This window comes from Alexandromys fortis, unplaced genomic scaffold, assembly GCF_014885135.2.
Source record: "Alexandromys fortis isolate MF-2015 unplaced genomic scaffold, M_Fortis_MF-2015_v1.1 scaffold_17, whole genome shotgun sequence".
NCBI classification, from domain to species: domain Eukaryota; kingdom Metazoa; phylum Chordata; class Mammalia; order Rodentia; family Cricetidae; genus Alexandromys; species Alexandromys fortis.
This window is the reverse complement of record NW_026067896.1, coordinates 17685549-17712434: the sequence shown is the minus strand read 5'-3', so window position 1 is coordinate 17712434 and position 26886 is coordinate 17685549. Positions and strand designations below refer to the sequence as shown.

Sequence of the window (26886 nt, the reverse complement as noted above, 5' to 3'; positions counted from 1 at the left end):
ACAGAAATGGTTTCTAAAACAGAACTGATTGTACTTTTAGGAAGAATTCCCATTGAGAAAGCAAGGTCTATATTAGCAGTAAGGATGTTACAGTCAAGTCTCCTTTGCCTCAGCAATTTCTTTAACAGTATCATACTGGAAACATTCCTTATGCCCATAAAAATTACTAAGAATAGGGGCTCAATCAGTAACGTACTTGAGCATGAGAACCTGAGTTTGGATCCCTGGTACATCCCTTAAAAGCCCTACCTATAATTACAGCACCAGGGAGGAGAGGAAGGAGGATTCCTGGGGCTTGCTGGAAGCCAGTCTTGCCAAATCAGTGAGCTCCAGCTTCGATGAAAGATCGTGTCATGAAAAAATGTGATGGGATGCAATACAGGAAGACATCTGACATCAAAAATGGGAAGGGATGGAACACAAAACAATGCCTGCCATCTACTCTGGCAGCCACACGCACATACACACATGCATGCATTCACCAATACATGCGCACAAACAAACATGTACACACAGAAACAGTACAATCACTTCTGAAGAAAAATACTTTTCATTGGACCAATTAGGTCATGCCTAGTTTTCGTAAGTGCTGTCAAAGGCTAAAAATATTCTCTTTCTCAAAGCTGATTTTACCTTTTTTTTTCTTTCAGTGGACAATTATATCATAAAAATTACCTCCCAGTAAACATTGTTTAGTGGCCAGAATAGTGAAAAGTAGAAATCCTCAAAGATTTAAAATAGTACTTCTAAAATAAAGAAGTATATAAAAGGCAAAAAATTATAAACAGAACAATGATGGTTTCATTCAGTAAGTTTGTTCTTTCGAAAAAAGGGTATAAACATAACTATAAATGAACACTGCTATTCTCAGCACTTTCTGTCCCGAAAATTCAGTATACTATATGAAAACAATAATAAAACATGTCAACTTATTTATATACAACATGATTTTCTAAATGCTAAGGTTAAAAGAAGGCACCAGAAATATTGAAAAACATAAAGAAGCAACATAGAAATACTGCGAGATTATCATAACTCAGTTTGCCACAGGAAAAATATTAAGATAAGATTGAAAATAAAATAAACGGGTTACGATATAGACAAATTATTGTAAAATCTATCAAATTGGCTGGCTGTACATTGCAAAGGTCACAGAAAGTGATTACTTTAAACTGTTTCTCCATGAATTAGCATGAATAAACACTGCTTTCCCTGGTTTCAAGTCCGCCATCTAAAAGTGTGGTGGTGTTCCCTGGGGAATGTTGGTTCCAGTCTGAGGCGTGAGACAGGAGCCAAGATGACAATATTTGACAGACGTAATAAAGATCAATGACATCCCACAGACTTGCAGCATCCCACTATGCTGGAAGCAGCAGAGTGCAAAGGTGGGGCCACGAGCTCTGTTGACAGGCCTGAATTCAAATCCTAGTCCCTGCACTCTGGCTGTGTGACTTTGGGGAAGCATTTTATCCCTTCCCCAAATTGAATTTTTAAGACTAAACAAAGCCATAAGTGTTCCACATCTTCCCCAATAGCTGTGAGCACAGAAAGCAGACAACTGCTCTGCCCTTTGCCATAATCTGCATTCAAAACAAGTCATCCAGAAAGTTTGAAAGTAGCCAAAAATATTGGCATGGTACCATGCAGCACAAGAAGTGTGGTCTGACTGTCACATGGACAAGAGCCTTAAAAACAAGAGTTGTACAAATACCATTCGTGCTGAGTATTCTATCACACAGATCCAATGGGCTCTATTCACCGAGTACGCTCTGCATAAACTGAAATGTCAACTCTCTCATGATCCTGAACAATATGACCTGATAATTAAAGGAAAAAAATTAAGCTTTGATAGGCAAAGAGACACAAAGAGCAGAAATACTTAAATGTTAAAAATGAGGGGAAAAAACCAAGAAAGTGATTATTTTTAATATATCGGTTTATCTATTGTAATTCTTAGACTTAAAAGCATCTGTTTGAAGTAAAATTCCATTGCACAATGACAAAATGTTTATAAATTTTGTCACAGATATAAAAAGTTGTTGATGGCTAAGATAAACTCTAAATTAAGTACAAAATTAAATTCAGCAAAAAATTATTTTATTATCAGATTTAAACATATAGTTGTGTCAAGCAGCTCTCATGTTATGTACATACATATACATGTTATATATGTAAATAATCTTTGCAGTGACTTCAACTACCTGCAGTCCAAGTACAGCGGCACTGTATGCCACTCAGGAGAAAGGGTGCAAACAAAAGGACTGCAATCCCCCAGAGTTCCTTACAAGATGCTTTAAAAAGGGGGGTGGGCAGATTTGCTTTGGCTTACACAAAAGCCTGCTTTTAAATCCTAAGAGTAAAAGCACCCTTCAGGTGAGAGCACCAAGAAGCTTCTGCGACCCCGTTTACCTTTAGGCTGAAGGTCAGTTTGGGGCCCCAGAAACTTTTCCAAGCAAAATAAACACATCATTCAGTAGCTAAAATGTTTTTGATGATGTCACAGTGAGAAAGTATTTAGAGATGCAGTTCTTCCTGTAACCCAAGAAGCCAGTTTTCAAACTATAATTGGAGAGCCCAACTGGAGTTCAGACATAAAATCTTGTCTAATATAAAAGTGAGTGTGCTCTGCACAGCAAGTACTGACTTGCAAACTTTTGTTTTATGTGTACTATGAGTAGCTCATAGTAGAGAACGTGGGTCTGGGTTTTTGTGAAGGTTGCCAGTTTCAAGCCTATGTTTTGCCCTTTGGAGCCCCCTGGAGGCCCTAACCGTTAACATACGAATACCATGGCAAGTAACTCTAGCTGGAGGGTAGGTAGGTAGTTCAGGGACTGGAATTTAACTTAGAAATACATGTTTACAGATGGACAGCATCTGGTCTAGGAACTCAAACGGCATACGGACAGACTCATTCCTCCTTGAGGAACAAACTAACACGGCAAGGTCCAGATTAGGCCTTGCTATTTTAATGAAAACTGAAAAGTATCGGCATCTCCCAGTGGTGGTCTGGGGTGAGTGAAGAAGTGGCAATATGCTTTTATGAGATATGAGCAAAGCTAAAACTGACTTAAAAAACTGAGTAAAAAACACCGAAACAGGATCTGACATAAACATAAAAATGTTTTACACGTTTATCTTAGACTACCAAACAATTTCCATGGCAAAAAAAGAAAAAAGAAAAATCTTTTAAAAAAATCACAATTATTCTGAAGTTAACTGCACCTTTATCAAGCCACCTGTCTCAAAACGCTGGCATGTTTTTGTTCTCAAGGCCACCTGGAGAGGTCACATGGCAGATGAGCCTTTGAAACATGAACTCTTGGTTATATCAATCTAGCAGAGGTTAAAGTCATTTCTAACACACATAATAGCAGTGTTAGTCAGAGCCAATGATGGTTAGCTCCAAAAGTTGGAAAATATAAAACATGTAGGCCTACCCTCAGATTAATGTGGTCCAATGTGCTCTACTCTAAACCACACACACCAGGTTCATGTCTACGATAACTAAACTCTGCCTAGGCCATATCTGGGTTGCATGACCTAAAATTTATCCCTCTCTTTTTGCCTTAGTATAATTTACATCAAAATCAGGGGAAAAAAAAACTTCAATAAAATCAGTAATTTCTGCTAACCAGAACTCCATTTTAGCAAAAAATGGTGTCACTCTTAGACACATACAGCGATGTTCAGAATGCCTGCCCCCACCAAGGTCCAGAAGCAATCAATATACATGGCATCACCTGTGATCTATAAAACCAATGTTGACAGGCAACTCCTGTGCCAGTCACATGATACAGACACTCCTCTAATTTTTTGAAAAGAATAGAACTGACCATATTTCAGTATTTTCTTGAGGAAGTTAAAAAAAAAAGACCATTCTTAGAGAAGTCATAGCCACTTGGAGGAGTATTTTATAGTATCAATTTAAAAACTGACAGGTGTTTGAGTAACATAATTCCTGTCCTCTTTCTCACTTTCTGTCCTGGTGCTCCCTTTTCCTGTGCATCCTTGCAAAATGTGAACATTGAGCTCTGATGTGTCTGCAATCAATCTTTTCTGAAGGGCCCTTGTCTTTCTCCTTCTGTTGGTAGGCATATTGAGTATCTTTAGCACCAAAATAAACGTTTTTGTTAATTAAACTGCTTGTGCTTTGTGGCAGAAATACAAACTTATTCACGACCCAATAACACAGTTATAAAAGGTTAACTAGGGAGCTGGAGAGATGGCTCGGTATTTATGAGCACTGGCCCCTCTTCCAGAGGACCCTCAGCAGCCACATGGCAGCAGACCATCATCTTCCAGTTCCAGGGGCTCTGATACCCTCTTCTGACCTCTGGTAGACACATGTGGTACACAGACATGTTTACAGGTAGAGCACCCATACACATAAAATAAGTCAATCTTTTTCTTTTCTTTTAAGGTTACTTACTAGCTGAACTTGCATTTTTTCTCCCAGTGTCCCTCACTTTGGTGGGACTCAACTTGCAAGCTACTGTTCCAACCTCCCAGCTCTGCTGTCCAGACTACCCTGCTGAAGAAGTCTTGTCAACATTTAAACCAGTGGAACTGAATCAACTTCATACAGAGCGGCAGTCTCTCAGGCACATAGAGCATTCACAAGCATCCACTACTCACTCAGGCTCACAAACAAGCTCACACTCATATTTCTTTCTTTCCAGAACAAGCCAGAATTACAGCTCTTTTAGTGATTGTTATAATTTTTGGAATGGTTCATAAATTTTCCAGATTCTTTTAAATTTGTAATATTTTCATCTTTTTTTTCTTCTTTTCCCCCCAATTGTGAACCATTCCATATTGCATCTTTATTGCAAAAGTCAACATGCTTTTTAGAAATTCAGATTGTAATCGATAAAACAAACATTACATATATGAATTTAAATGTATAAACAGTTAGAAATCCAACAATATCTCCTATATACTATTACACAAGTTCACAATCTTGTAAAAACTATAATACAGGCATACTATACATCGAGAGGAAACACTATTCCTTTTCACATGATTTTTTTTTTTTCTTTTGAAATAGTCATCCATCAGCGGGATCTTTCTCGCTGTAAAAAACTGTTTTCCAGCGTCTCAGTGGGTGGCGACATTTTCCCAATGCTCCAAGAAGAAACTGAGAAAAAAATTCACATTCCTTGGTGTTATCTTTTCAGGTTTGGGCAGAAATCTGGTAGTAAATCTGGCAGCTGTCACTGCTGCTCTGCTACATGGGCACCTACACACTAGGAGCAGCAGAATCTGCCTCAAATGCTAAATCTTTTCTCTATACACAAAGATGCCAAGAAACCAGTCGTGGTGTGGATTCTAACAGTTGGGGATAGGTGGAAGGGGGCAAAGGGGAGAGAGAGATACACATACACATATTCAGCTATTTTATGCTAACCTTGAGTGTAATTAATCTCTATTTTATAATTCATTTTTGAGTGAAACACATTGGAAAAGAATTTTAGTTAATTTTAAGGAATACTGAAACCCCAAGTTTTGTACTAGGGACCCAAAATCTTAGTGAAAAATGGTCTGGTCTTCACATTAGCACCTTTCTTTCCCAACCTCTGCCCCAGGAACAAAAAGTCAAATGAATCCTCACCTCTCTCTACAGTGAGTGTACACAGATGTCAATTTTAAGGTTAAAAAAATCATATGAAAAGGAATCTCATTCAGTCGAATGTCAGTCTACGGAGACTTTCTTACGGCTTCACTAATTTACTGTAATTTTCAGTTTCCAAATACAAAAATACAACAATTCTTATTGAAATCTATACGCTGGTAGTTTTAGTACACAAAAGAAAAAAACCCAAACAAATTATTTACAAAATTATACAGTTTAAGAAAAAACTTTGTACAAAAAATATATAAATCCTTTGTTCCCTCTATCACGTTTAAATGGTCAGGACTCAAAATATTCACCACAATGAATCTTTCCAAATATATACTGACTGAGCCACAGACATCAAGGAAATTCATTAGAGATGATGGAGAAGTAAGGAGCAGATGCTTAGTGTAGGGGACCTGTTCTACGTGTTCGTTCTCAGTGGGCTCACTTCAGCTCGGTGTTCACAAAAACACAGTGACCTGGAGAAGTCCCACTACTAAGGGAAAACTACGTGAACTTAAAAAGGATCCTGGTGTTTGACACATCATTCCAAGACAATATGAAGAGGAAAGGATGATCAGAAGGTGGGATCTAATGCCTTGTCTCTATGTAACTCTAGAGTCCTGATGGTTTTGGGTTTCAGAGTGAACTGTTTCTATTTTAAGAAACAGTCTTTACTTCTGGGAACAAAAACCCTGGCATGGTTAGTGATCACCAGGAACCTTCTGCAGCCAACAGGAAGTTTCAAATTTCACACCACACATGTAAAAGTGACATCCTATGTACAATAATCATTTCATTTCCCCAGTGGTCAGTACAGTGTAGTGTTGCTCCTCTGCTTTTCCATCTAACATTCAGAACACAAGGACATAAATTTACACGTATATTTTACCTAACAGATACTCTGTACAGTGTACAGTAAAAATGCACACGGTAAAGGAAACTGCCTACTAAAGTATGCATATGTTCATGGACAGCAGAAATCTATAAAATTATGAAAATATAAGGTCATCTGATCAATGTCAAGTTAGAATCTCATTTATTACTAGGATATGCAGACTCCTAACCCCTACCTCAGCACCTCACCATCATGGTTACAGTTTAGGAAAAGAACTTCAGATATCCTTAACCCTTTTGTGTAACTATAACTATGCTGAAGCTTTTAAGAGGGAGGAAGCCAGTAACTCTTTCCCCTGAAACTCTGCCTTTATTTTATCAAAACATCACTTATTTATAACGGTGCTGGTTTAAACCTTTTACTGATGACTGATTCTTGATTGCCCAACTGAACACTTATTTAAAAAGTTAGGCCTATCATCAAAAGGGATGAGGAAGATAACAGGGAATGAATGAGGGGCAAAAGGCAAAATGAGATTAAAAAAAGGGAGGACCAACTGAAGCAATGCTCACCACATATCAAAACCAGGAAGGCCGATGGCAGAGCCCAGACCAGTGTGAGGAGAGGATGAGTACCACAGGGCCAGCTCCAGAGCTCTGCAGACTCTGCGAACAGAGATGGTGCTTTTGCTGAGGTACTGCTGCACGTTAAACTCTGAAAAAGACTGACTATAAAGTGGGCTCTTCCATAGGGGAAAAAAAATGAACTTTTCTTCCAAGACCATCCTTGAAAGAAAAGGGTATTTAAATTATGAATATCTCCTACTGTCTGACGACCCATCCATAATAGCTAAGAGTTAAGAGATTCCAGGCGATTTTGAAATTTAATGAAATTTTTATCAGCAGATTTATAATCCAAAATAAAATTTCTGAACACCCTGTCTTTACATTGTAATCCAGCACCAAGAGCAGAAACAAATGGTGTGGAAGGTAAGGTTCTAGAGAATCCAGTCACTCCTGCAGATCTTCACAACTGCATAAAGTCATGGCCTTTGGTGATTTGATATCACAGACAATTACAAGATGTGTTTGAATAGCAACTTGCTGTCCTTAAACCTACTGTGTTGAAGACGAAAATAAAAAAAAATTTTTGGCTCATCGACTTCTTTAAATAATTTTAAAAAGTTGTTCTTCTAAACAATATTTCTAAAAATTACACAGCTCGCATCAAATTTCATCTTCGCCATGAACGAGACTCATATTCATCTTCATCTTCATCATCATCATCATGCAAAAACAAATCCGAGGTTTCTGTTTCCTAAAGAAAGGAAGGTACATGTTTAGCTGTGCACAAACTCAAGGTCAACCAGCCACGTGATTAGCAGACTAGTTTATCAGTTTACAAAAATAGACAAGTAGTTTATTTTCAGGGCAAAACAAAAAAAATCAACCAGTCAACAACCCCATCTTTTAATATGGAGAATATGTGCTACCTTGCCACAGTTAAAGTATGTACTGATCAACTCAGACACAACAGAGATGTTTGTTTCTTTGTAATGGTAACACTTAGCATTCTTAATAGAGATCTTGAATTATGCAACACAATATTACAATCTGTCATAAAATGTGGTTAATTCTCTAACAGGATACTAGAATTTGTTTTCTCTCTGGCTTTGATTTTATACCTTCTAACCCATTTTCCTCCCCATATTCCAAAACACACCTTAAAAATGGATACGACTATTTATCCTGTTTATACTGAAAATATTAATAGGAGATTCCCATTCCAATATCACTAAGAAAATAAAACACTATGTGGAAGTCAGCCATCTCAGTACACGCCTATAATCTTAGCACCTGGAAGACTGAGGAGGCAGTTTGTGAGTTTGAAAATAGCCTGGACTACAGAGCAAAACCCTGTCTCAAAAAGCAAAAGAACAAAACTAAGCATTAGTGGATGTTTAGAGAGTGTTAATCAATTTATGTGTTGTATATACATATATATATATATTTGTGTACATATATACATAATATATGTACAGTGTCAATTAAAAAATAATTAAAACTGACTTTATCTCATTAACAAAAGCAAGGAAAATCAGCAACTTTCCCAATTTTTCTTGGGATATCTATCACTGATTTGTGAGCAGCGGATATGCTAACTTTCTGCATGACATGACATTCCACATCTTTTATAAAAATCTAAAATCTGACACAAAGTAGAAGTATCTACAAACATCACCAACATGAAAAACCTACTTTCTTCCTAAACTGGGAACGTTACTGTTTTTGTTATATAAACCTGTCCATATAGTCAGAACATACTTCATTAACTAGAAAAACTTGATTCTTTTAAAAGCAAAATTAACAGAATCAGAAGTAACTGACATTGTGGGCTCAATGTTCTCTTAAATAAACCAATTAGAATACAAAAATACAAAATTACTTCTCATATTTTAAGTGGCTAACTATCACTTTTAGAGTGCTTTTAACTTACTGAATGAAAGAAAAGTGACTATTTTTAAATGTATAGTATTTAATATAAAAATAGAGAGGAAGTACTGTAATTCAAATTTTATTTTAATGTTTGAACTTACCTCTTCTTTGACTTCTTCTTCCTCAGTCTCAGTAGATATAGATGGTACCTTGGGCTTGTGCCATGATATCTGTAGCCGACGGTCTTTGAATTTTGATGCTTGGTTTGCAGCCTAAAGTGTATTTTAAAAGAATACGTAAGTATGCACTTGTATTTACTAATAGTTTCTTTAAACACTGTGCTATTTAAAAATGATGTAAGGTGGGCCTTTCAGTTAAGGCAACTGCTATGTGTGGTGCCTTACCACTGCTGTGTTACAGTCACTCTACTGTGCAAGGAAGGATGGAGGATAACAAATACTTTCTTCATTCAATGACCAACCTCCCACTTTGATTTCACATATCAAACCTTAAAATCCTGCCATTCCTGAGACGATCATCTCCTGTCAGTCACAGCACTGCATTTTTTCAGTTCTGTCTGATAAAGCTCTTCCTAGCCCCTCCCCATAACCTTCTTTTCCAGAGATGAACTCTCAACCCTCCTGCTTCACTTTCCCAAGCACTAGGGTTACAGATGTGAGACATAATGCTCACTCTCTTTTCTCAAATGCTCAGAATTCCACAGCTCTACATTCAACAAATGGTAATTAGAGCTGGGCTTGGTATCTCACACCTATAGCACCCTGGAGGCTGAGACCAGCCTGGCTATATTGTGAGCGCCAGAAAGGGTCTGGACTACAGAATGAGATCCAGTCTAAAAGAAAAGTCACATTGTCCCAACCCAACTTGATTTGTTCATTGTTCCCTTCCTTCTTTCCTTCCTTTCTCTTTTCTTTTCTTTTCTCTTCTCTTCTCTTTTCTTTTCTGTAGCAATGTGGATTGAACTCAGGGTCTTGCACACACTAGGCAATGTTCTAAGAGTTATATCCTAACTCCTCAGTGTTTTCCTCAGTGCTACCTTCTAACTACTTCTCAGCAAATGTCAATGATGACATTCTATTTATTAACTTATTTCTTTATATAAAGGAATGGACCCATGGTCTTGTGAATGTTATATACAACTGTGTGCAAGCATTGTACCACTAAACTATATTTCTAGACTTAAATGATGTACATATATATGTTTTATGAAAACAGTTAAATTAGTAACAAAAAGTCTAAGGTGGACCAGTGAAATGGCTCAGCAAGTTAAAGCACCCACCCCCACAAGTTTGATGACCTCGTCGATTCCCGAGAACCAGCCCCTGAATTTTGTCTGCTGACCTCCTAGTATATGGATGCCATGTCATAAGCAGCAGCCACCCACCCTACATACAAAATTCTAACATATCTGAGGTTGGTATTGTTTACTTCCTTTTATATTTCAGATTTCTAAGTTTTCTTCAATGAACACCATGAAAGATACTGCTCCACAATCACCAACTTTAACTTTTCTTCATTTCAACAGAATCTGAGGACAATTTTGCTTAGAGGGCAACTCAAGAGTAGTTTAAGTTAATCACAGTAAGTTTCCCTCAGAAAGGATCAATGCAGGTGTGTGTGTGTGTGTGTGTGTGTGTGTGTGTGTGTGTGTGTGATACTTTTGGCTGACATGAAAACACATCACTGGCTGTGAGTCAGATGAGGGAGTTAAAAAAGTTTGTTAGGAAGACTATTGTATCTTAAAAACTGGCATAAGAAACACAGCCTCCTTTTTAGCCTTTGGATATTCTTGTTGGAAGTTGTGGTGTATGTGGTTGCTGCCGACATTCTGGTAGCATGAGGAAAAAATGGCTATCTGTCAACATAGCAGAAAAGCAGAGAGAAACACAGTAGGAGCTTGTGTGTTGAAGTAATGCTAAAATCTCCTTAAAAATCCTTAGATGGAAGAAAATAGAGGGTGTGAGATGGCTCAGCAGGAAAGGTGCTCGCTGCCACGTGGGACAGTCTGAGTTTGGTCTACATGGTAAAAGGAGAACTAACTCCCAAAAGCTGAGCTCAGTACACAGTAGCATGTGTGCCCATACACATCGCATACACAGGACAAATAAATGTAAAATATAAGGAAAGACAAGAGAAGAAAACAGGGGACAAGGCTTGGTAGTTAAAGCACTTGCTGTGTCAACAATTCTGGTGACCTAAGTTCAGATCCCTAACAACTACATAAAAACTAGGAGTAGTGAGAGCATCTGTGACCCCAGTGCTGGGAAGGAAAGCAAGGGCAGACAGAAGCAGGTCCCTGGAGCATGCTGGCCAGTCAGTCTAAGCTGCAACAATAAGCTCCAAATTTCAATTGAGAGACCATGTCTCAAAAAGTAAAATGGAAGTGACAGAGGAAAACACAGTTCATGTCAACAAACTTCTGGCTTCCACAGTCACGTACAAATACAAATGCAAACACAGGAATGCATGTATACATATACACCTCATACTCACAAAAAGATAGCTTACATTTTCAAATTATGTTACATGTAGCCAGATGCATCTTGAGGCAAGTATATGTTATTTTGTAATTAAGAAAGAAGAGAAAAAAATTCAAGTACCCATGCCCTACCTCACTGAGTAGAACAAATAAAGCACACTGACACAATTAAAGATTGTGTGGTTAGAATCAGGCATGGTGGTACACACCTGTGATTCTAGCTCTTGGAAGACAGAGACAGACAGACGTCTGAGTTTAAGGCCAGCCTAGTCCACATAGTGAATGCCAGGCCAATCGAGGTGACATAGTGAGAGCCTTCCCCAAAACAACAACAGACAACTTAATGCCCTCTAGTTAAAAAATTCCTCTGTGCACTCCAAACAGTCTCAACATTTTTTTTTTAATTTTTTATTTTTTTTTTTTTCGAGACAGGGTTTCTCTGTAGTTTTGGTGCCTGTCCTGGAACTAGCTCTTGTAGACCAGGCTGGCCTCGAACTCACAGAGATTTACCTGCCTCTACCTCCTGAGTGCTGGGATTAAAAGCATGCGCCACCACTGCCCGGCCCAAACAGTCTCAACATTTAAGAGAACAATTTTCCATACTGCATTCAGTCAAATCTCTTCAAGAAGGGGTGAAGGAAAGTGTCAAAGTGCTTGTCCTGTTTGTGTCTTTTAAACTAGACTCTCTGACTTAAAATTATCAGCTTCAGGATAAAACTTATAAATCCTTAATGAGAATTCTTTTTTTTTTTTTTTTTTTGGTTTTTCGAGACAGGGTTTCTCTGTGGTTTTGGCGCCTGTCCTGGAACTAGTTCGAACCAGGCTGGTCTCGAACTCACAGAGATCCGCCTGCCTCTGCCTTCCGAGTGCTGGGATTAAAGGCGTGCACCACCACCGCCCGGCTATGAGAATTCTTCATAAACCTCTTTAGCATTGGCCAGGCATGGTGGCACATTCTGGAATCGCAGCACTTGGACAATAGAGACAAGAGGATCAGTAAATCAAGGCAAGCGTTGGTGATATGGTGAGTTTGAAGCCAGCCTGAATTACATAGGACTCCACCTCAAAACAAAACAAACAAACAAACAAAAAAACTCAAGAGCAAGAGAGACTGCTCAAAGGTTAAAAGCACTTTCAGCTCCCAGCACCCTCACAACCACTTCTAACTACAGTTCCAGGGGATGTGATGCCCCCTTCTGGCCTTGTTGGGCACCTGCATACATGTACATTCATGTACACACACACACACATATATGTATACAAGTACACACATAAATCTCTTTAAAAAAAAACAGCACCAACAAAAATAGATCTTTACTGTCCTCAGATCCCTGTGACATAAAGAACATATTCTTTTTAAAAAGCTTTTCCTGGACTCATTGATTTTGATCATCCCCCTACCCCAACCCCAAGACAGGGTTTCTCTGTGTAACAGCCCTGGCTGTCCTGGAACTAGCTCTTAGAGACCAGGCTGGACTCAACTCACGGAGATCCACCTGCCTCTGCCTCCTAAGTGTTGGGATTAAAGGCCTCAGCTCCTAAATGTGAGGACTATAGGACACACCACTGTATCTCACTCAGCACCCTGCTTCTGAAGCCCTATGAACTAAAAATAGCTTGTACTTTATTAAAATGGTTACTAAAAGGGGAAAAAAAGGAGACTAGAAATAGGTTTCATCATTTAAGAAGCTGAGGCAGGGATTTCATGAGCTTGAAACAAGTCTAAACTATATTGTGAGTTCTAGGCTAGCAAGCAGTACAAAGTGAAACCCAGTCTCGGAAATCAAACAAAGCCAGTTTGGTGGTGTGACAGGATAAACAGGAGATCTAGTTATGTCTTGGCTACACAGAAAGCTTGAGACGCTATCCTGGACCACATGAGATGATCCCAATAAACTTCAAGAAAGCATGTAAATAAACAGGAAAAGCAAAATGAACAAAAGGGAGGGAGGGGAGCAGAAGAGAACCAGAGGAAAGGAACGTACAACATGAGAGAGACCATTTGTAGGTCACAAAAGCCTATATTTTACAACTTGACTCTTTACAAGAATAAGTCTACCAACTTTTAAAAAAAGTCTTTATTCATGTGTATATGTGTGTGTGTGTGTGTGTGTGTGTGTGTGTGTGTGTGTGTGTGTGAGATCTGTGTGTATGCCTTGTGTCTACAAGTGCCTGAGGGGAAGAGAAGAAAATTCTTTGGCACTAGACTTATAGGCAGTTGTGAGCTACCCAACACGGGTGCTGGTAAATGAGTCCTTTTCAAGAACATGCCCTGAAGCCAGCAGTGTGTCACACACTTTAATTCCAGCAGAGGGAGGCAGCGGAAGGTGGGGCTCTGTGTTCAAGGTCAGCCTGGTCTACAGTGAGTCTAGGATAACCAGAGCTGTGTAGAGGAAACCTGTCTTAACCATTATCCCAGGGGGAGGTAGGAAATGTTCTTAATTGCTGAGTCATCTCTCTAGGTCCAAAGTCTGCCAATTATTGGTATACACTATTAAGATCTATGTTCCCTAACAAATACTGAAAGTATGCCAGACTAAATTTCATGGTGGGGATCCAGGCTCTGCTTAGCAGAATCCCGTGCTCACAGCATCGGGTAGTGTTCAAGATGTCATTGGGGCTGTATTATCATCTGGAGGCCTGACTGACTGAAAGTCTATATCCAAGCACATTCCAGTTCTGAGAAGTTAATTCTGTGGAGCTAGAGAATTGAGGGTTCTCTGTTCTTACTAGCTTTGGAGTATAGGCCACCATCAGGTCCTATAGTCAGTCTATCAGCTTCTTGAGGTCAGCCACAACTACTTGCCGTGTAAGATTGTTCACCAGAGCTAAAATCAACAGTCTGGTCAGGGATATATTAAAAATTTTACATAGATTTGGTAATATAATGATGCAGTCACATCTGTCACTGTTGCTACACATTTGTTCAATAAAGCAAGTCACACACACCAGTCATAAAGAAGTGTGTAGTGTTCATGAAAACAAGGAAAGGTATCTCCACTTAGTAGCAATTTTTTAAAAACTGGTGACATTTTGATGACCATGTATATAGAATAAGAAATAATAAAATCCACTCTTTCTATCTAAAAAAACTATGTTCCTATGTTGTTATAGATAACCTGGACTGCATATATTATGTTTAGTTTCTGTGGCTCTGTATGTGTTCAGGTGTGAATTTACTTGTGAAAGTCTAAGGCTGACAATGGTGTCTTTCCTAGTACATTTTCCTACTTTTTTGAGACAGAAGCTCTCACTGAGCCCTAATTCAACAACAGGCTAGTCTGACTCGTCAGCAAGCCCAGCAATGAGATTATAGGTGTACTCTGCTGGCCTATATTTACGTCTGATAGGGATCCAGACTCAGTTCTACATTATCTCCCCAGTACCCCTCACATACATTCCTTGTCATGATCTGCATCACCGTCTTTTAACACAGAATGGGGTTACAAATATTGTTCTCAAATAAAATATCTGGAGTAAGGGGGTGGAGGAGGTTCAGTGAAATGGCTCAGCAGACAAAGGTGCTTGCTACCAGGCCTGATGACCTGAGTTTGAACCCTGGCACCCATAAGATAGAAGAGAGAAACTCCCAAAATTTGTTCTCTGATTTCCACATGCATGTCATGGTATAATCACCCTTACTCCCAAATAAATAATGTAATTTGTAAAAAGTTGCCTAGAACTGGAAACCTGGTTATCTTGGCTCTGGTACTTGTCATCTGTATGATCATAGTGGGCAGTTTAAGATTTGATGTTGAATCTGAAGAAAAGATGATCACTGGAGACTGGAGATGAGACTCAACTTATACAGTGATTGCCTAGGAAGCACATTCTCCTTAGTTAAATCCCCAACACTACCAAAAACCAGGCACGGTGGTGTATACATGCCTGTAATCCAAGCATCACTAAGATGGAAGCAAGAGGATCAGAAATTCAAGGTTATCTTTGCCTATACACGGAAGTTTGAGGATAACCTGGGGTACTTGAGACCCTGTCTAAAACTTTAAGAGACTTTACTATATAAAATTTCACATGTTTTTCATACTTAAAGTCATTTAACATTACAAAAACTCATTTATGAAACTCTAATTCAGAAATGTCTAACAAATGAATTAATGAATAAATAGCTGGAAAGAGAATATACTGTACAAGTTTGTCTGTAGTCAATCCTACTTGTCTGTAGTGAATGTCAACACTGCATATAGAATAAATATGCTTGGGGCTGGAGAGATGGCTCAGTGGTTAAGAGCATTCATTGCCTGCTCTTCCAAAGGTCCTGAGTTCAATTCCCAGCAACCACATGGGGCTCACAACCATCTGTAATGAGGTCTGGTGCCCTCTTCTGGCTAACTGTATACATAATAAATAAATAAATAAATAAATAAATAAATGAATGAATAAATGAATGAATGAATAAATAAATTTTTTAAAAAAAAGAATAAATATGCTTACTGCCCTAATAATTTGAGTTTTGTCTCTATTCCAGATTAATCTGTTGCCTAGAAATACCTGGTAAACTGAAATAATCCTAAAATCAAGTCTGTCTTTGGAATGCTGTTCCACAAAAATGTGTTTACAAAGATTATTAAGGAATTTCAGAGAAAAACCTACTTCCTGACCTTGAAAAATACATTAATAAAAAATTGGTAAAGTCCAAGTTTTAACAACTAACATTACTATCCTAGAAATCATTTGATATTTATAGATTGTAGCAAACAAAGTGCTGAGTGCGTTGTTTTTAGAGTTAACAAGAGTTATATGAAAAACTTACTGAGAAATGCTGAAGCAGTTCATCCTTTTCCTCCTCAATGAATCCTCCAACTGAGAGTGATTTGGGGCGGTGGTCCACTACCATGTGATTTAGTGAGCCCCTCCCTCTTCCTCGACCTCGGCCTCTTCCTCGACCTTGAGAGGACATGGTTTTTCCTCGTCCCACAGGTAAAATACCTAATCTTGCAGCCTAAATCACAACAAGCACATTGCTATATTATTAAACCTTCATTAAATAAAGAGAAAAATCTATTTTTTGAGATGTTATATAAGTTAAATCTAACCTCAACTTGTAACTGACTGAGCTTTTTTCGTAATTCTGTTGTGTCTTCTCCTGAAGAGAGCCTCTTGTGGAGATCCAGTTCAGTGTCTAGTAGCTCCTTCTGGGCCTGAGAAAAGTTAACAGTGAAAAGGGAGACTTCAAGTAAACACTAAGATCTTATTCAGAGCATTATAGCTACACAACGCCAGGCTTCTGAAAAAACAGGACAGAAAAGACATGGGTGCTCTGAGGAAGTAAACCTTCACAGACATAATACGGCATACGCAGCCAGCACAATGACAATATTTATCAATTTTACACAACTGTGCCTCACACCTATAATCCCAGGCCTCAAATCAGAGCCATCTCAGGTTACAGAATGAAACCCAGTTTTCAAATGATTAGTTAATTAAATAAAATATAAAATAGTATAAAGAACAGTACAGAATTACTTTCAGACTGAACTCTATAAGTATCGCCACTCTTTTTTGTAACAGATAAATCACTGGTCTTCAGGTAGCTATGGAAGATTTGCCTTCACATGCTCTTTATCTGTTATTATATGTATTTGTGTGCATTTCTATATGGGGGTTTACATAGTGCTAAAGGAGTCCAGAAAAGAGTGTCAGATTCCCTGGAAGAGGTAGCTGGAAGCCACTTCACGTGGCTGCTGGGAACCAAACTTGGGTCCCCTGGAAAATAGTATTTGTTCTAAACTACTGAGCTCTTTTTCTCTAGCCTCATGTAATTTGCAAAAGGCACAGGCCAGCCTAGGCTATAGAGAGACCCCCGTTTCAAATAAACCACACATATAAACAAAGACACCTCCCCAGAACAAAAAACAACCACATCTTCCCTGAAGATTAAATAAAGTCTTAGGTCTTTAAACATATAAAAGGCAAATCCGGCAGTTCATTAGGGCTGAACTGCCATATGTGTGTGTGTGTGTGTGTGTGTGTGTGTGTGTATGTATGTATGTATGTGTGTATGTATACGTATATTCACTGGTACAACACCTGTTTAAAATGCACTTGGGCTGAGGTCTACTCGAGCACCAGCATCTGTCCAAACAGGACTTTAAACTTATAGCATTCGTGAAAACAAATTATTCTCTAGTGGCCTGATTCTCTCCTACTAGTCCAGTAGTAACTTCACCAGCTGGTTTAGGGGCTGCCTATGGGTCGCACTCCACTTTCAAAGTGCCAAGCACATCACAGATGTTCTGTAAGTTTGCTAGAGGAGGAATGCAACTGGATACCTCCGTCTTTGTCTTTACTTTGGATGGTGTGGAGACGGCAGAAGACGTTTTTAATTCATCTTTCAATTGTGAGATCTTCTCTCCCAGTTCTTTTAAGGTCTTCATTATATTTGCTCTTTCTTCTGGTTTCATGTTTTTGTTTTTTTCTAGCTTAGAAATTAGCATCTACAAAATAATCAGAAAAAAAGTAAGTCTAAACTAAGTAAATTTAAGCCCTAAAGCTCTGCTACTATAACTTTGTAAATCATTTCTATGTGACATTTCAGAATGCAAAGGATGAGTTCTTACTCTACCTTCTGGCATTCTATTTGCTTTTCCAACATTTCTTGCTTCTTTTTCCTCATGTCTTGCTGTAACTTCATTGCTTCCTGAATAAAGGAAAGAAGGAAGTTAGTAATGGATTAAAAAAAAAAAAGAATCAGCTAACAATACACATTTCTTCTTCTCTGAAATTGACATTCCCTCCTCCATCAAAATCCGATGAGTGCAGCAGCTGGGGTGGGACGTGGCTAGTACATGGCTATAAGCCCACGACTCCAGACTGAAGGGAAAACCCAAGGAGAGCCCGTCCAAAAACCAAAAAACCTAAAAGGAAGCCTTTGAATAACTTTCCCAATAATTCCAGTACAACTTTAAAATTTATATCTATACTTTGTATCTTTAAAAAAAAAGCAAATTATTTTCACTTTCCAGTATAATAGGCCAAATCTTTATTTCTGAAGTTTAAAGTTTTAAATTATGAGATACGGCTATAAATTGCCAATAATCAGGATTTTTTTTTTTTTTTAAATTTTTCAAGACAGGGTTTCTCTGGGTAGCCTTGGAGCCTGTCCTGGAACTCACTCTCATAGACCAGGCTGGCCTTGAACTTAGAGAGATCCACCTGCCTCTGCCCCCCGAGTGCTGGAATTAAAGGTGTGCGCCACCACTACCTGGCTTCAATTTTTTTTTTTTGCTTGGAAAATGTTGTTTCTACATTCCTGAGAATTAAATCTTTCTATGGAGACAATACATATAAATATCTGTTTCTGCCAGGGGGTCGGGGTGGTGGTGGCACACGTCTTTAATTTCCTCCAGCACTGGCAGAGGCAGGCGATCTCTGTGCGTTTGAGGCCAGCCTGGTCTACATAATGAGTTCCAGGACAACCAGGGCTATATAAAGTAATAAATAAATTTATTTTCTATGTAAACAGCTTACACCTAAAACAACAGTTACTCCAAGCTGAGTCATATGATGAACCATAAGCATGTTATACTTATGAGAAACATTATCTGACTTTAAAAAAGGAATTGGAGGGCTGGAGAGATGGCTCAGAGGCAAAGAGCACTGGCTTCCAGAGGTCGTGAGTTCAATTCCGAACAACCACATGGTGGCTCACAACCATCTATAATACGATCTGATGCCCTCTTCTGGCATGCAGGTAGAATATTGCACACACAACGATAAATTATTTATTTATTCATTCATTTATTTATTTATTTATTCATTAAGGGAACTGGAAAACCCAGGTCTAGCCAAGTGGTAGAATACTTATACAGCATGTGCCAGGCCCTGGGTTTCCATTCCCAGCCTCATCCCACCCACCCCCAAAACAGAAAGAAAACTGTCTACTTTTCTTCATTGAATGAATTAAAAAACACACACACACACACAATGTTAGCCAGGAATGGTGGCGCACACCTTTAATCCCAACACTCAGGAGGCAGAGGCAGGAGGACCTGAGTTCAAGGCCAGCCTGACCTACAAAACAAGTTCCAGAATAACATAGACCACACAAGAAATCCTGATTTGACCCTACCCTCTACCCCCACAAAAAAAGAAATGTAACATATAAAAAATATTAGTGGTTATAGCTCGGTGTACTTAAGGCTCTTGTTTTAATACTCATAACCAAAAGAACAATCTATTCCTTGGATTTAATGTGGCTACTAAAGGCAACTGTCGAGCCTTTTTCAGTTTGTTCATCATTTTTAAGTGTACTAAATGAAGAGAAAGTACAGCATGTCATAGCTATAGCTCTACAGCAACACAAATGTAAAGGTATTGTAATGCACAGGCACTAAAGAACTAACAGGCAGAAGAATGGAGGCCCTTACCTGTTTCTTCTTAAGAACTTCTTGAACATCATGAGATTTAGACCCTGAACAAAGTTTTGAAGGTGTTTTTAAGTTTGAGGAGCTGTAAATTGGTTTTGTATGGCCTGGAGTAGAAAATACCTTAAAAAAAAAATAAAGGAAAGGATGTTTTCTTTATTATTTATTATGTACATGTACACCTGCAGACCAGAAGAGGGCACCAGATCTCATTACAGATGGTTGTGAGCCACCATGTGGTTGCTGGGAATTGAACTCAGGACCTTTGGAATAGCCATCTCTCCAGCCTTCTACATAGTCTTAAAATTCATTTTGCTCAGTTCACTATGCCCTAAAATACATTTCATGGTGTACACATCATGGTACATTAAAAAAAAAAGTATTCCTCATTTCTTTGTAAAGTTAAATGCATTTTACTGTATGGATATATGACATTTTATGAAACCAGTGCCTTGTTGATAGACATTTGGGGATTTTCAGAATTATAAAAAGCATACAGTTAGTAGTAGTATATACATGTGTACTTACATTCTTAAAAAGATTTTATTACATATATAATTTTTGCCTAACATTGCCAAATTTCATTTCATGAGAGTTGAATTATCTAATATTTCCATTAGCATTTAAGTCTCAAGTCTACTTGGAATTTAATTATGTAATTTTTAAAAACAGAACATAACTTTATCTTTTCCATATGGCTATCCACTTATACTAATAGGATTTATCAAAACATCCAATATTGGGGGCTGGGGAGGTGGCTCAGAGGTTAAGAGCACTGACTGCCCTTCCAGAGGTCCTGAGTTCAATTCCCAGCAACCCACATGGTGGCTCACAACCATCTGTAATGAAATCTGGTGCCCTCTACTGGCACCAGATATATATAGGCAGAATACTGTATACATAATAAATAAATTAAAAAAAATGACTTTAAAAAAACACCCATTATTTTCTTCACTGATCTGATACTAGCTATTTAATATAATAAATTCCTTTAGCAATGAAGTCTATTTAGGCTTTCTGTTCTGTTTCACTGGTCTGTTAATTCCTGTGCCACCATCAATCTATTAGTAACAAACCTTATATTTTTTTTTAAACTATTCTCTATCACTTTCCTTTTTCAGAGTTCCTCTGGCTGTCTATAATAACCATTATACTAGAGTTATTGAACAGATATATTCCAAAAGTAAAAGTAGGACATTCAACACTTGATTTTCACAGAATTACCTTCACTGATTTAAGATTTTGATTTTAATTATTTATTTTTAATTTAATGTGTTGCATGTTTCTGTGTGTGAGCCTGTGCATATGCATGCAGTGCCCACAGACCCAGAACAGGGTGTCAGTTCCCGGGAGCAACTATCAGCTGCTAAGGGTGCGTGCTAGGAACCAAACTCAAGTCACCTTATTTTAAAAAAAAAAAAAAATTATTTATTATGTATACAATATTTTGTCTGTATGTCTGCAGGCCAGAATACCTCAGAACACCAGACCTCATTACAGATGGTTGTGGGCCACCATGTGGTTGAGGGAATTGAACTCAGGACCTTTGGAAGAGCAAGCAATGCTCTTAACCACTGAACCATCTCTCCAGCCCAACTACCTTTAAGAGTCATTTCCCTAGTCCTCACTAGGTTCTTAATTATATCTAAAAGGAAAAATGAGAGCCACATGTGGTAGCACATGTCTTTAATATTAGCATTTGGGAGCCTGAAGCAGCAGGACCATGAACTTCTAGAAGTCAGCCTGGGTACAGATCTCAAAAAATGGGTGGTGGTAATGGGGGTGGGAGGAGACTAATAAGGATAACTACCTAACAATAAGCACCTAAAAGTTAAAATTCTCTAATTTTTAGATAGCTCTAAATAAAAGAAAATTAACCAGCTAATTCCTAACTGAGCTATGGAAATCAGAAGTACACTTAGGTCAAATGTCATGCTTCTCCTGTTGAGAAAGAGACTATACCCCTTAATGGTAATGAATTTTTATGCCATTGAATGAAAAACTAAATAGACATGGAAATCACAGGAATGCATACCGGGCAATCATCTCCAGAACCTCCAGACTGATTGAGCAAGTGAGGTGTATCACTCTGGTTAGTACTTGCATGTCCAAGACGGTGTTTAACAGGAACTTTGTTAAGGACATAGGCACCAGAGGTCTGTGGTTTGCCCATCATCTGCAAGTACAAAATAAACATCTATGTGATATAAATTTAAAAACACACCCAAGAATGATTCAAATTTAAGATAAAAGCTAAAGTTGAAATAAGGGAATGCTTCGATTATCTTTAAGATTGTACATTTTTAGGAATTATGAATATACAGATGGTCTTATCCATTTTGTTTTGGAAATCTAACACAGATCCTAACTGTGAGGAACTCAATAGTATAGCATGTATTGAGTGTGCACAAGTCCCTTGATTCAATCCTTAACTCCTAAAATACGTATTTCACAGTAACACACACACACACAAACTGTTGGTAACTTAAAAAAAAATCTTCTCTTAAGTATACAATGTTTCAAAAACAGGTTTTTGTTTTGTTTTTATTTTTTCTAGACAGGGTTTCTCTGTGTCTTTGGACTGTGTCCTGGAACTAGCTCTGTAGACCAGGCTGACCTTGAACTCACAGCCTGCCTCTGACTCCAAGTGCTGGGATAAAAGGCATGCACCACTACTGCCTGGCAAAGATAGGTTTTTTAACAGTATAAACAAGGAAATAAAAAGATAATCTTTGGCTACATTTATCACCATTCATCCAACATCTTTGACAAGTATTCACATTTGGATCCAAATACCAAACACAACACAAACAAAAATATACGGTTTAGATGCTAAGGAGCAGGTTGAGACTATATACTGTAAGGAATATACATGTATATATTTTTCAGTGTTATGAAATAGGAATTTGCTGTGTAGCATAGGCTGGCCTCAAACTCAACAGCCTTCTGCCTCAGATGCCTGCTTGCTTTTGATTTTTCATCAAATGCATTTACCCTAACGATGGTAACCTAGATGAAAATTATTACTATCAATATCTGAATGGCTCTAATGCACAAAACAGCTCTAGATTCAGAATTTAGTGGTAGATGTCACATGTGCCTCGCTGTAGATACTTCTTAAGCATCAGATTTCAAAGGCTCCCATCTAGAGACCAATTCTGTTCTACAGGCAAAGCTAAACAAGTTAGACCTCGGCGAGTCACGCTGCTCTATTACAGAGCAGCTCTCTTAGCTTTAGAACACTGCAAAGTCCTCTGAAGCAGATCCTGGGCATTTCCTAGAGGAATTGATTCAGGAGATGAGACGGCTGGGTAAAAGCTCAATTAGAGTTTAGATCCCCACAGCCATATAAAAGCCACCTATAATCCCAGTACTTAGGAAGAAACAGAGGATCCTCAGGAAAATGGTCAAAATTGGCAAGCTCACGATTCAGTGAGTCCCTGCCTCAGTAATAAAGTGGAGAGGATTGACAAAGACACACGGTGTCAAGTTTGGGCCTACGCCCACCCACATCACGCACCTACCCATGTCCACACCAAATAATTACTTAGTTAATAAAAGTAAGGATGGGTGAGATCTAAGAATCTGCACTTCTATAATAATGAGGTCTCAGAAAACCAGATGATGGTAGTTTATACATTAAACCATGAACAACTCTAATGTGAAAGGTGTCAGGGCCATGAGTTGGAAAATACTGTCTGGGAAGTGAGACTAGAGTGTTAATTAGTAAATATGATTACCTTCTGGATACTTCCATGGACTGACGCGGGGGAAGACTGGGTTACCATCACCTGCTGCGGATGAAGATGCTGTGGCAGGCTATGGTGCTGCTGTTGCAGGAGGAGCTGTGCTGGGGACTGGAGTGCTGGCTGCTCATTGTTCTCTCTATGCCACAGGACTCGAATGAACCGGTTGTTCAGCACTGCTTCTGTGCTTGAAATGGCTTTTCTGGCCTCCTCATTGGTAAGGTATTGGATAAGTGCTGCTTCTGGATCACCCTTAAAAGCAACCTTTAAAGAAAATAAGGGGAACAACTTAAACTTGGATAGTAGTTAAATACGTGTGGTCCAGTACTATGAACTAAATTATGTGCCTCCAAATCCTTATGAAGAAACCCTAGCCCTCAACAGAGAACAGGACTAGGGACAGACTCACATTACATGGAGTACTGCATTTGTGACCATAACTATTTTAGTTAAGGTAGCCTTCTGAGAAGAGGAAGGGGTCTCCATGGCTCCCTTTCCTTCCTCCTCCTCTCCTTCTATGCTGTATGAAGACAGTGAGAAACCAGGTGTCTACAAGCTAAGAAGGCATCCCTCTGAAGCAAATGAGTACAAGTAGCATTAAAAATCCCCAGAGTTACAGGCAGTGAGCCACCCAATCAGGATGCTGGAAACCAAACTCAGGTCCTCTGGAAGAGCAGTTCACGCTCTTTAATTGCAAACTGTCTCTCCTACAATAGAACAAATTTCTATTGTTTGTTTATTAAGGCTGTGGTAGTCAACATAGTGTCTGAGAAAACTGTTTTACATAGCCACCCAGTTCTTTTTCTAAACGCCATAAAGAATAATGACAGAGAACTTTTAAGAGAAAAAGCACACAAATTTAAGGACATGAAATTTTAAACTAACACGTAAGTATACTCAATTAAATCATCACTTCTAATCACAAATTTATAAAGTCAAACTTCCAAAAAATTATACTGTCACTACAATTGATCTGATCTTAGATAATATGTCAAAAATCACAGCTTCTTAGATAATAACATTATAATGGGAGGGAGTGGTTCAGTTCAGACCAAGACCTCTGGACAACAACAACAACAACAACAATAAAAACAACAGCAACTAGTTCAGTTTTCAGGAAGGAGCTATGGAAAAGAATCAAATGAATCCTCAAGAACAAATTCAACTAAATAATTCCATTATATACACATACACTGGATATATAATAGAATACACTGATATATTAAAAAAAAAAACACATCACTTTGCAAAGATGTCAAAATTACCACTGACTCTAATCAAAAACTGCTGGTAAGGGCTGGAGAGATGGCTCAGAGGTTAAGAGCATTGCCTGCTCTTCCAAAGGTCCTGAGTTCAATTCCCAGCAACCACATGGTGGCTCACAACCATCTGTAATGGTGTCTGGTGCCCTCTTCTGGCCTGCAGGCATACACACAGACAGAATATTGTATACATAACAAATAAATAAATATTTAAAAAAAAAAAAACTGCTGGTAATACTTTCTAAGACTCACAGCACACATGCATTCTGTAACTGATAAAGTCAATTTACCTGGATATTAACTATGGTTCCAAATTTGCTGAAGTGTTCATTGAGCTTGGTAATGTTGTTCAATTCCTGGGGGATTTTTTTCACTTCTAATTTTGTGTTTGTATACTGATTCTTCCGCAAGAACCCTGGTTTACTTTGATTGTTGTTCCCTTGCCTGAAACAAGCATTGATAAATCTTGGTTAATTCTCCCACCTTCCTCTCCCTCCCACCCCCCGCCCTCAGCTTTTTTGATACAGGGTTTCTCTGTATAGCTCTGGCCATCCTAGAACTCGCTATGTACACCAGGCTGGCCCTGAACCCTGAGATTTGCCTGTTTCTGCCTTTCAAGTGCTAGGACTAAAAATGAGTACCACCATTCCCAGCAAAGGTTAATGATAATTTTAACTACTTTATTAACAAATGAAACAATACAAGCATCAATTACATATTTCAAATAAGCTAAACCATCTTACTTTCCCAGCCAAGGCTTCTTTGTAAGTGGTCCTTCCAAACCACTAATAGCTCTCTTTCGACTCTCTGGTTCCAGGACTACTCTGGTGATGTTGCTATTAATTGAAACAGGAACTGGTGGTTCAGTCTGGATGACAATATTAGCAGCTGTGGAAAACAAAAATTTCCATTACTATATTTTGGGGAAACATCAAATGACTGGGTTATTTAGTCTAAAACTAAAGCCCTGTGAACAGCATTCATTTACTACCATTTTCTATTTTTGTTTTGTTTGAAGAAAAAGATCACTGATCTCCTACATCAGTTTTCCAAAGGCTGGTTTTAGGGGCATGCACAACTGTGTCTAGTTTACCATTTCCTTCTTAGAAATATCTATCAGCAAAAAAACCTAAAAATTCCTCTACTCTTTACATTCAAAAAGTTAAAATGCAAGCTTAAAACCTCAAAGGCAATCCAGTGTGATGATTAACTCAAGCATAGATCATCAAAGAGTGAAAAAAGCAAGACATTTATTTTATATATGCTACCATAATTTTACTTACTTTTTTATAATATAAATATATAATAATTACTGTCTTTGACAAGGGATCAAATAGTATTAGAGATGTTATATACCTCCTGTCATTATCCAACAAGATGTTCACATCATAAAGAATCATGATTTTCTTTCTTTTTTTCTTGGTTTTTCGAGACAGGGTTTCTCAGTAGCTATGGAGCCTGTCCTGGAACTTGCTTTGTAGACCAAGCTGACCTCAAACTCACAGAGATCCACCTGCCTCTGCCTCCTGAGTGGTGGAATTAAAGGTATGTGCCACCACCACCTGGTATGATTTTCTTATATGAAATATTACCATATTATTTTGTTTTCTTTTTTGTTTAATGATTTATTTTTATTTTATGTGTGCTGGTATTTTGCCGACATGTATGTCTGTGTGAGGGGGCTGGATCCCCTAGAGAGTTGTGGGCTGCCATGTGGGTGCTAAGAATTGAATCCAGGTCCTTTAGAAGAGCAGCCAGTGTTCTTAACCCTTGAGCCATCTCTACAACCCCTTTTTTGTTGTTTTGAGATTAGGTCTTATTCCGTAGCCCAGGCTGGCCTGGAATTCAAGTAATTCTCTGCTTCAGCCTGCTCGGCACTCACTAGGATTATAGACACCATGCCCAGCTATGTGTTTATATAGGACACTATTTTATCTTAGATATAAGTTAACATTTTAGCAAGGAAGGGAAAGAACCCACATTATAAGTATATGCTTTTATTTAATCTTAGCTTGATTTGTGCAGCATCTTGAGACAGGGTCTGACTTTGTAGCCCTGTTTGGCACATAATTTACTATGTAACTAGGCTGGCCTACAACTCACA

The 26886-nt window shown here is 38.4% G+C and overlaps 1 protein-coding gene across 3 annotated transcripts in view; it reads right to left on the bottom strand.

Moving 5' to 3' along the window:
* Positions 1–4994: 4994 nt before the first annotated feature.
* Rbm27 (RNA binding motif protein 27) overlaps positions 4995–26886 on the bottom strand; it is a 68356-nt gene continuing 46464 nt past the window's right edge. For 2 of the 3 annotated variants that reach the window (XM_050161951.1, XM_050161966.1), the window contains 11 exons: positions 25526–25670; positions 25073–25226; positions 23515–23784; positions 21810–21950; positions 19778–19897; positions 17974–18048; positions 17681–17845; positions 16445–16549; positions 16162–16350; positions 9052–9162; positions 4995–7772 (listed from right to left, as the gene is read on the bottom strand). In XM_050161951.1, coding sequence (XP_050017908.1) covers positions 7689–7772; positions 9052–9162; positions 16162–16350; positions 16445–16549; positions 17681–17845; positions 17974–18048; positions 19778–19897; positions 21810–21950; positions 23515–23784; positions 25073–25226; positions 25526–25670 — 1559 coding nt within the window. In that variant the 3' untranslated portion in view covers positions 4995–7688. The remainder of the gene's footprint in view (positions 7773–9051; positions 9163–16161; positions 16351–16444; positions 16550–17680; positions 17846–17973; positions 18049–19777; positions 19898–21809; positions 21951–23514; positions 23785–25072; positions 25227–25525; positions 25671–26886) is intronic. The other variant, XM_050161958.1, reaches the window with a different exon arrangement.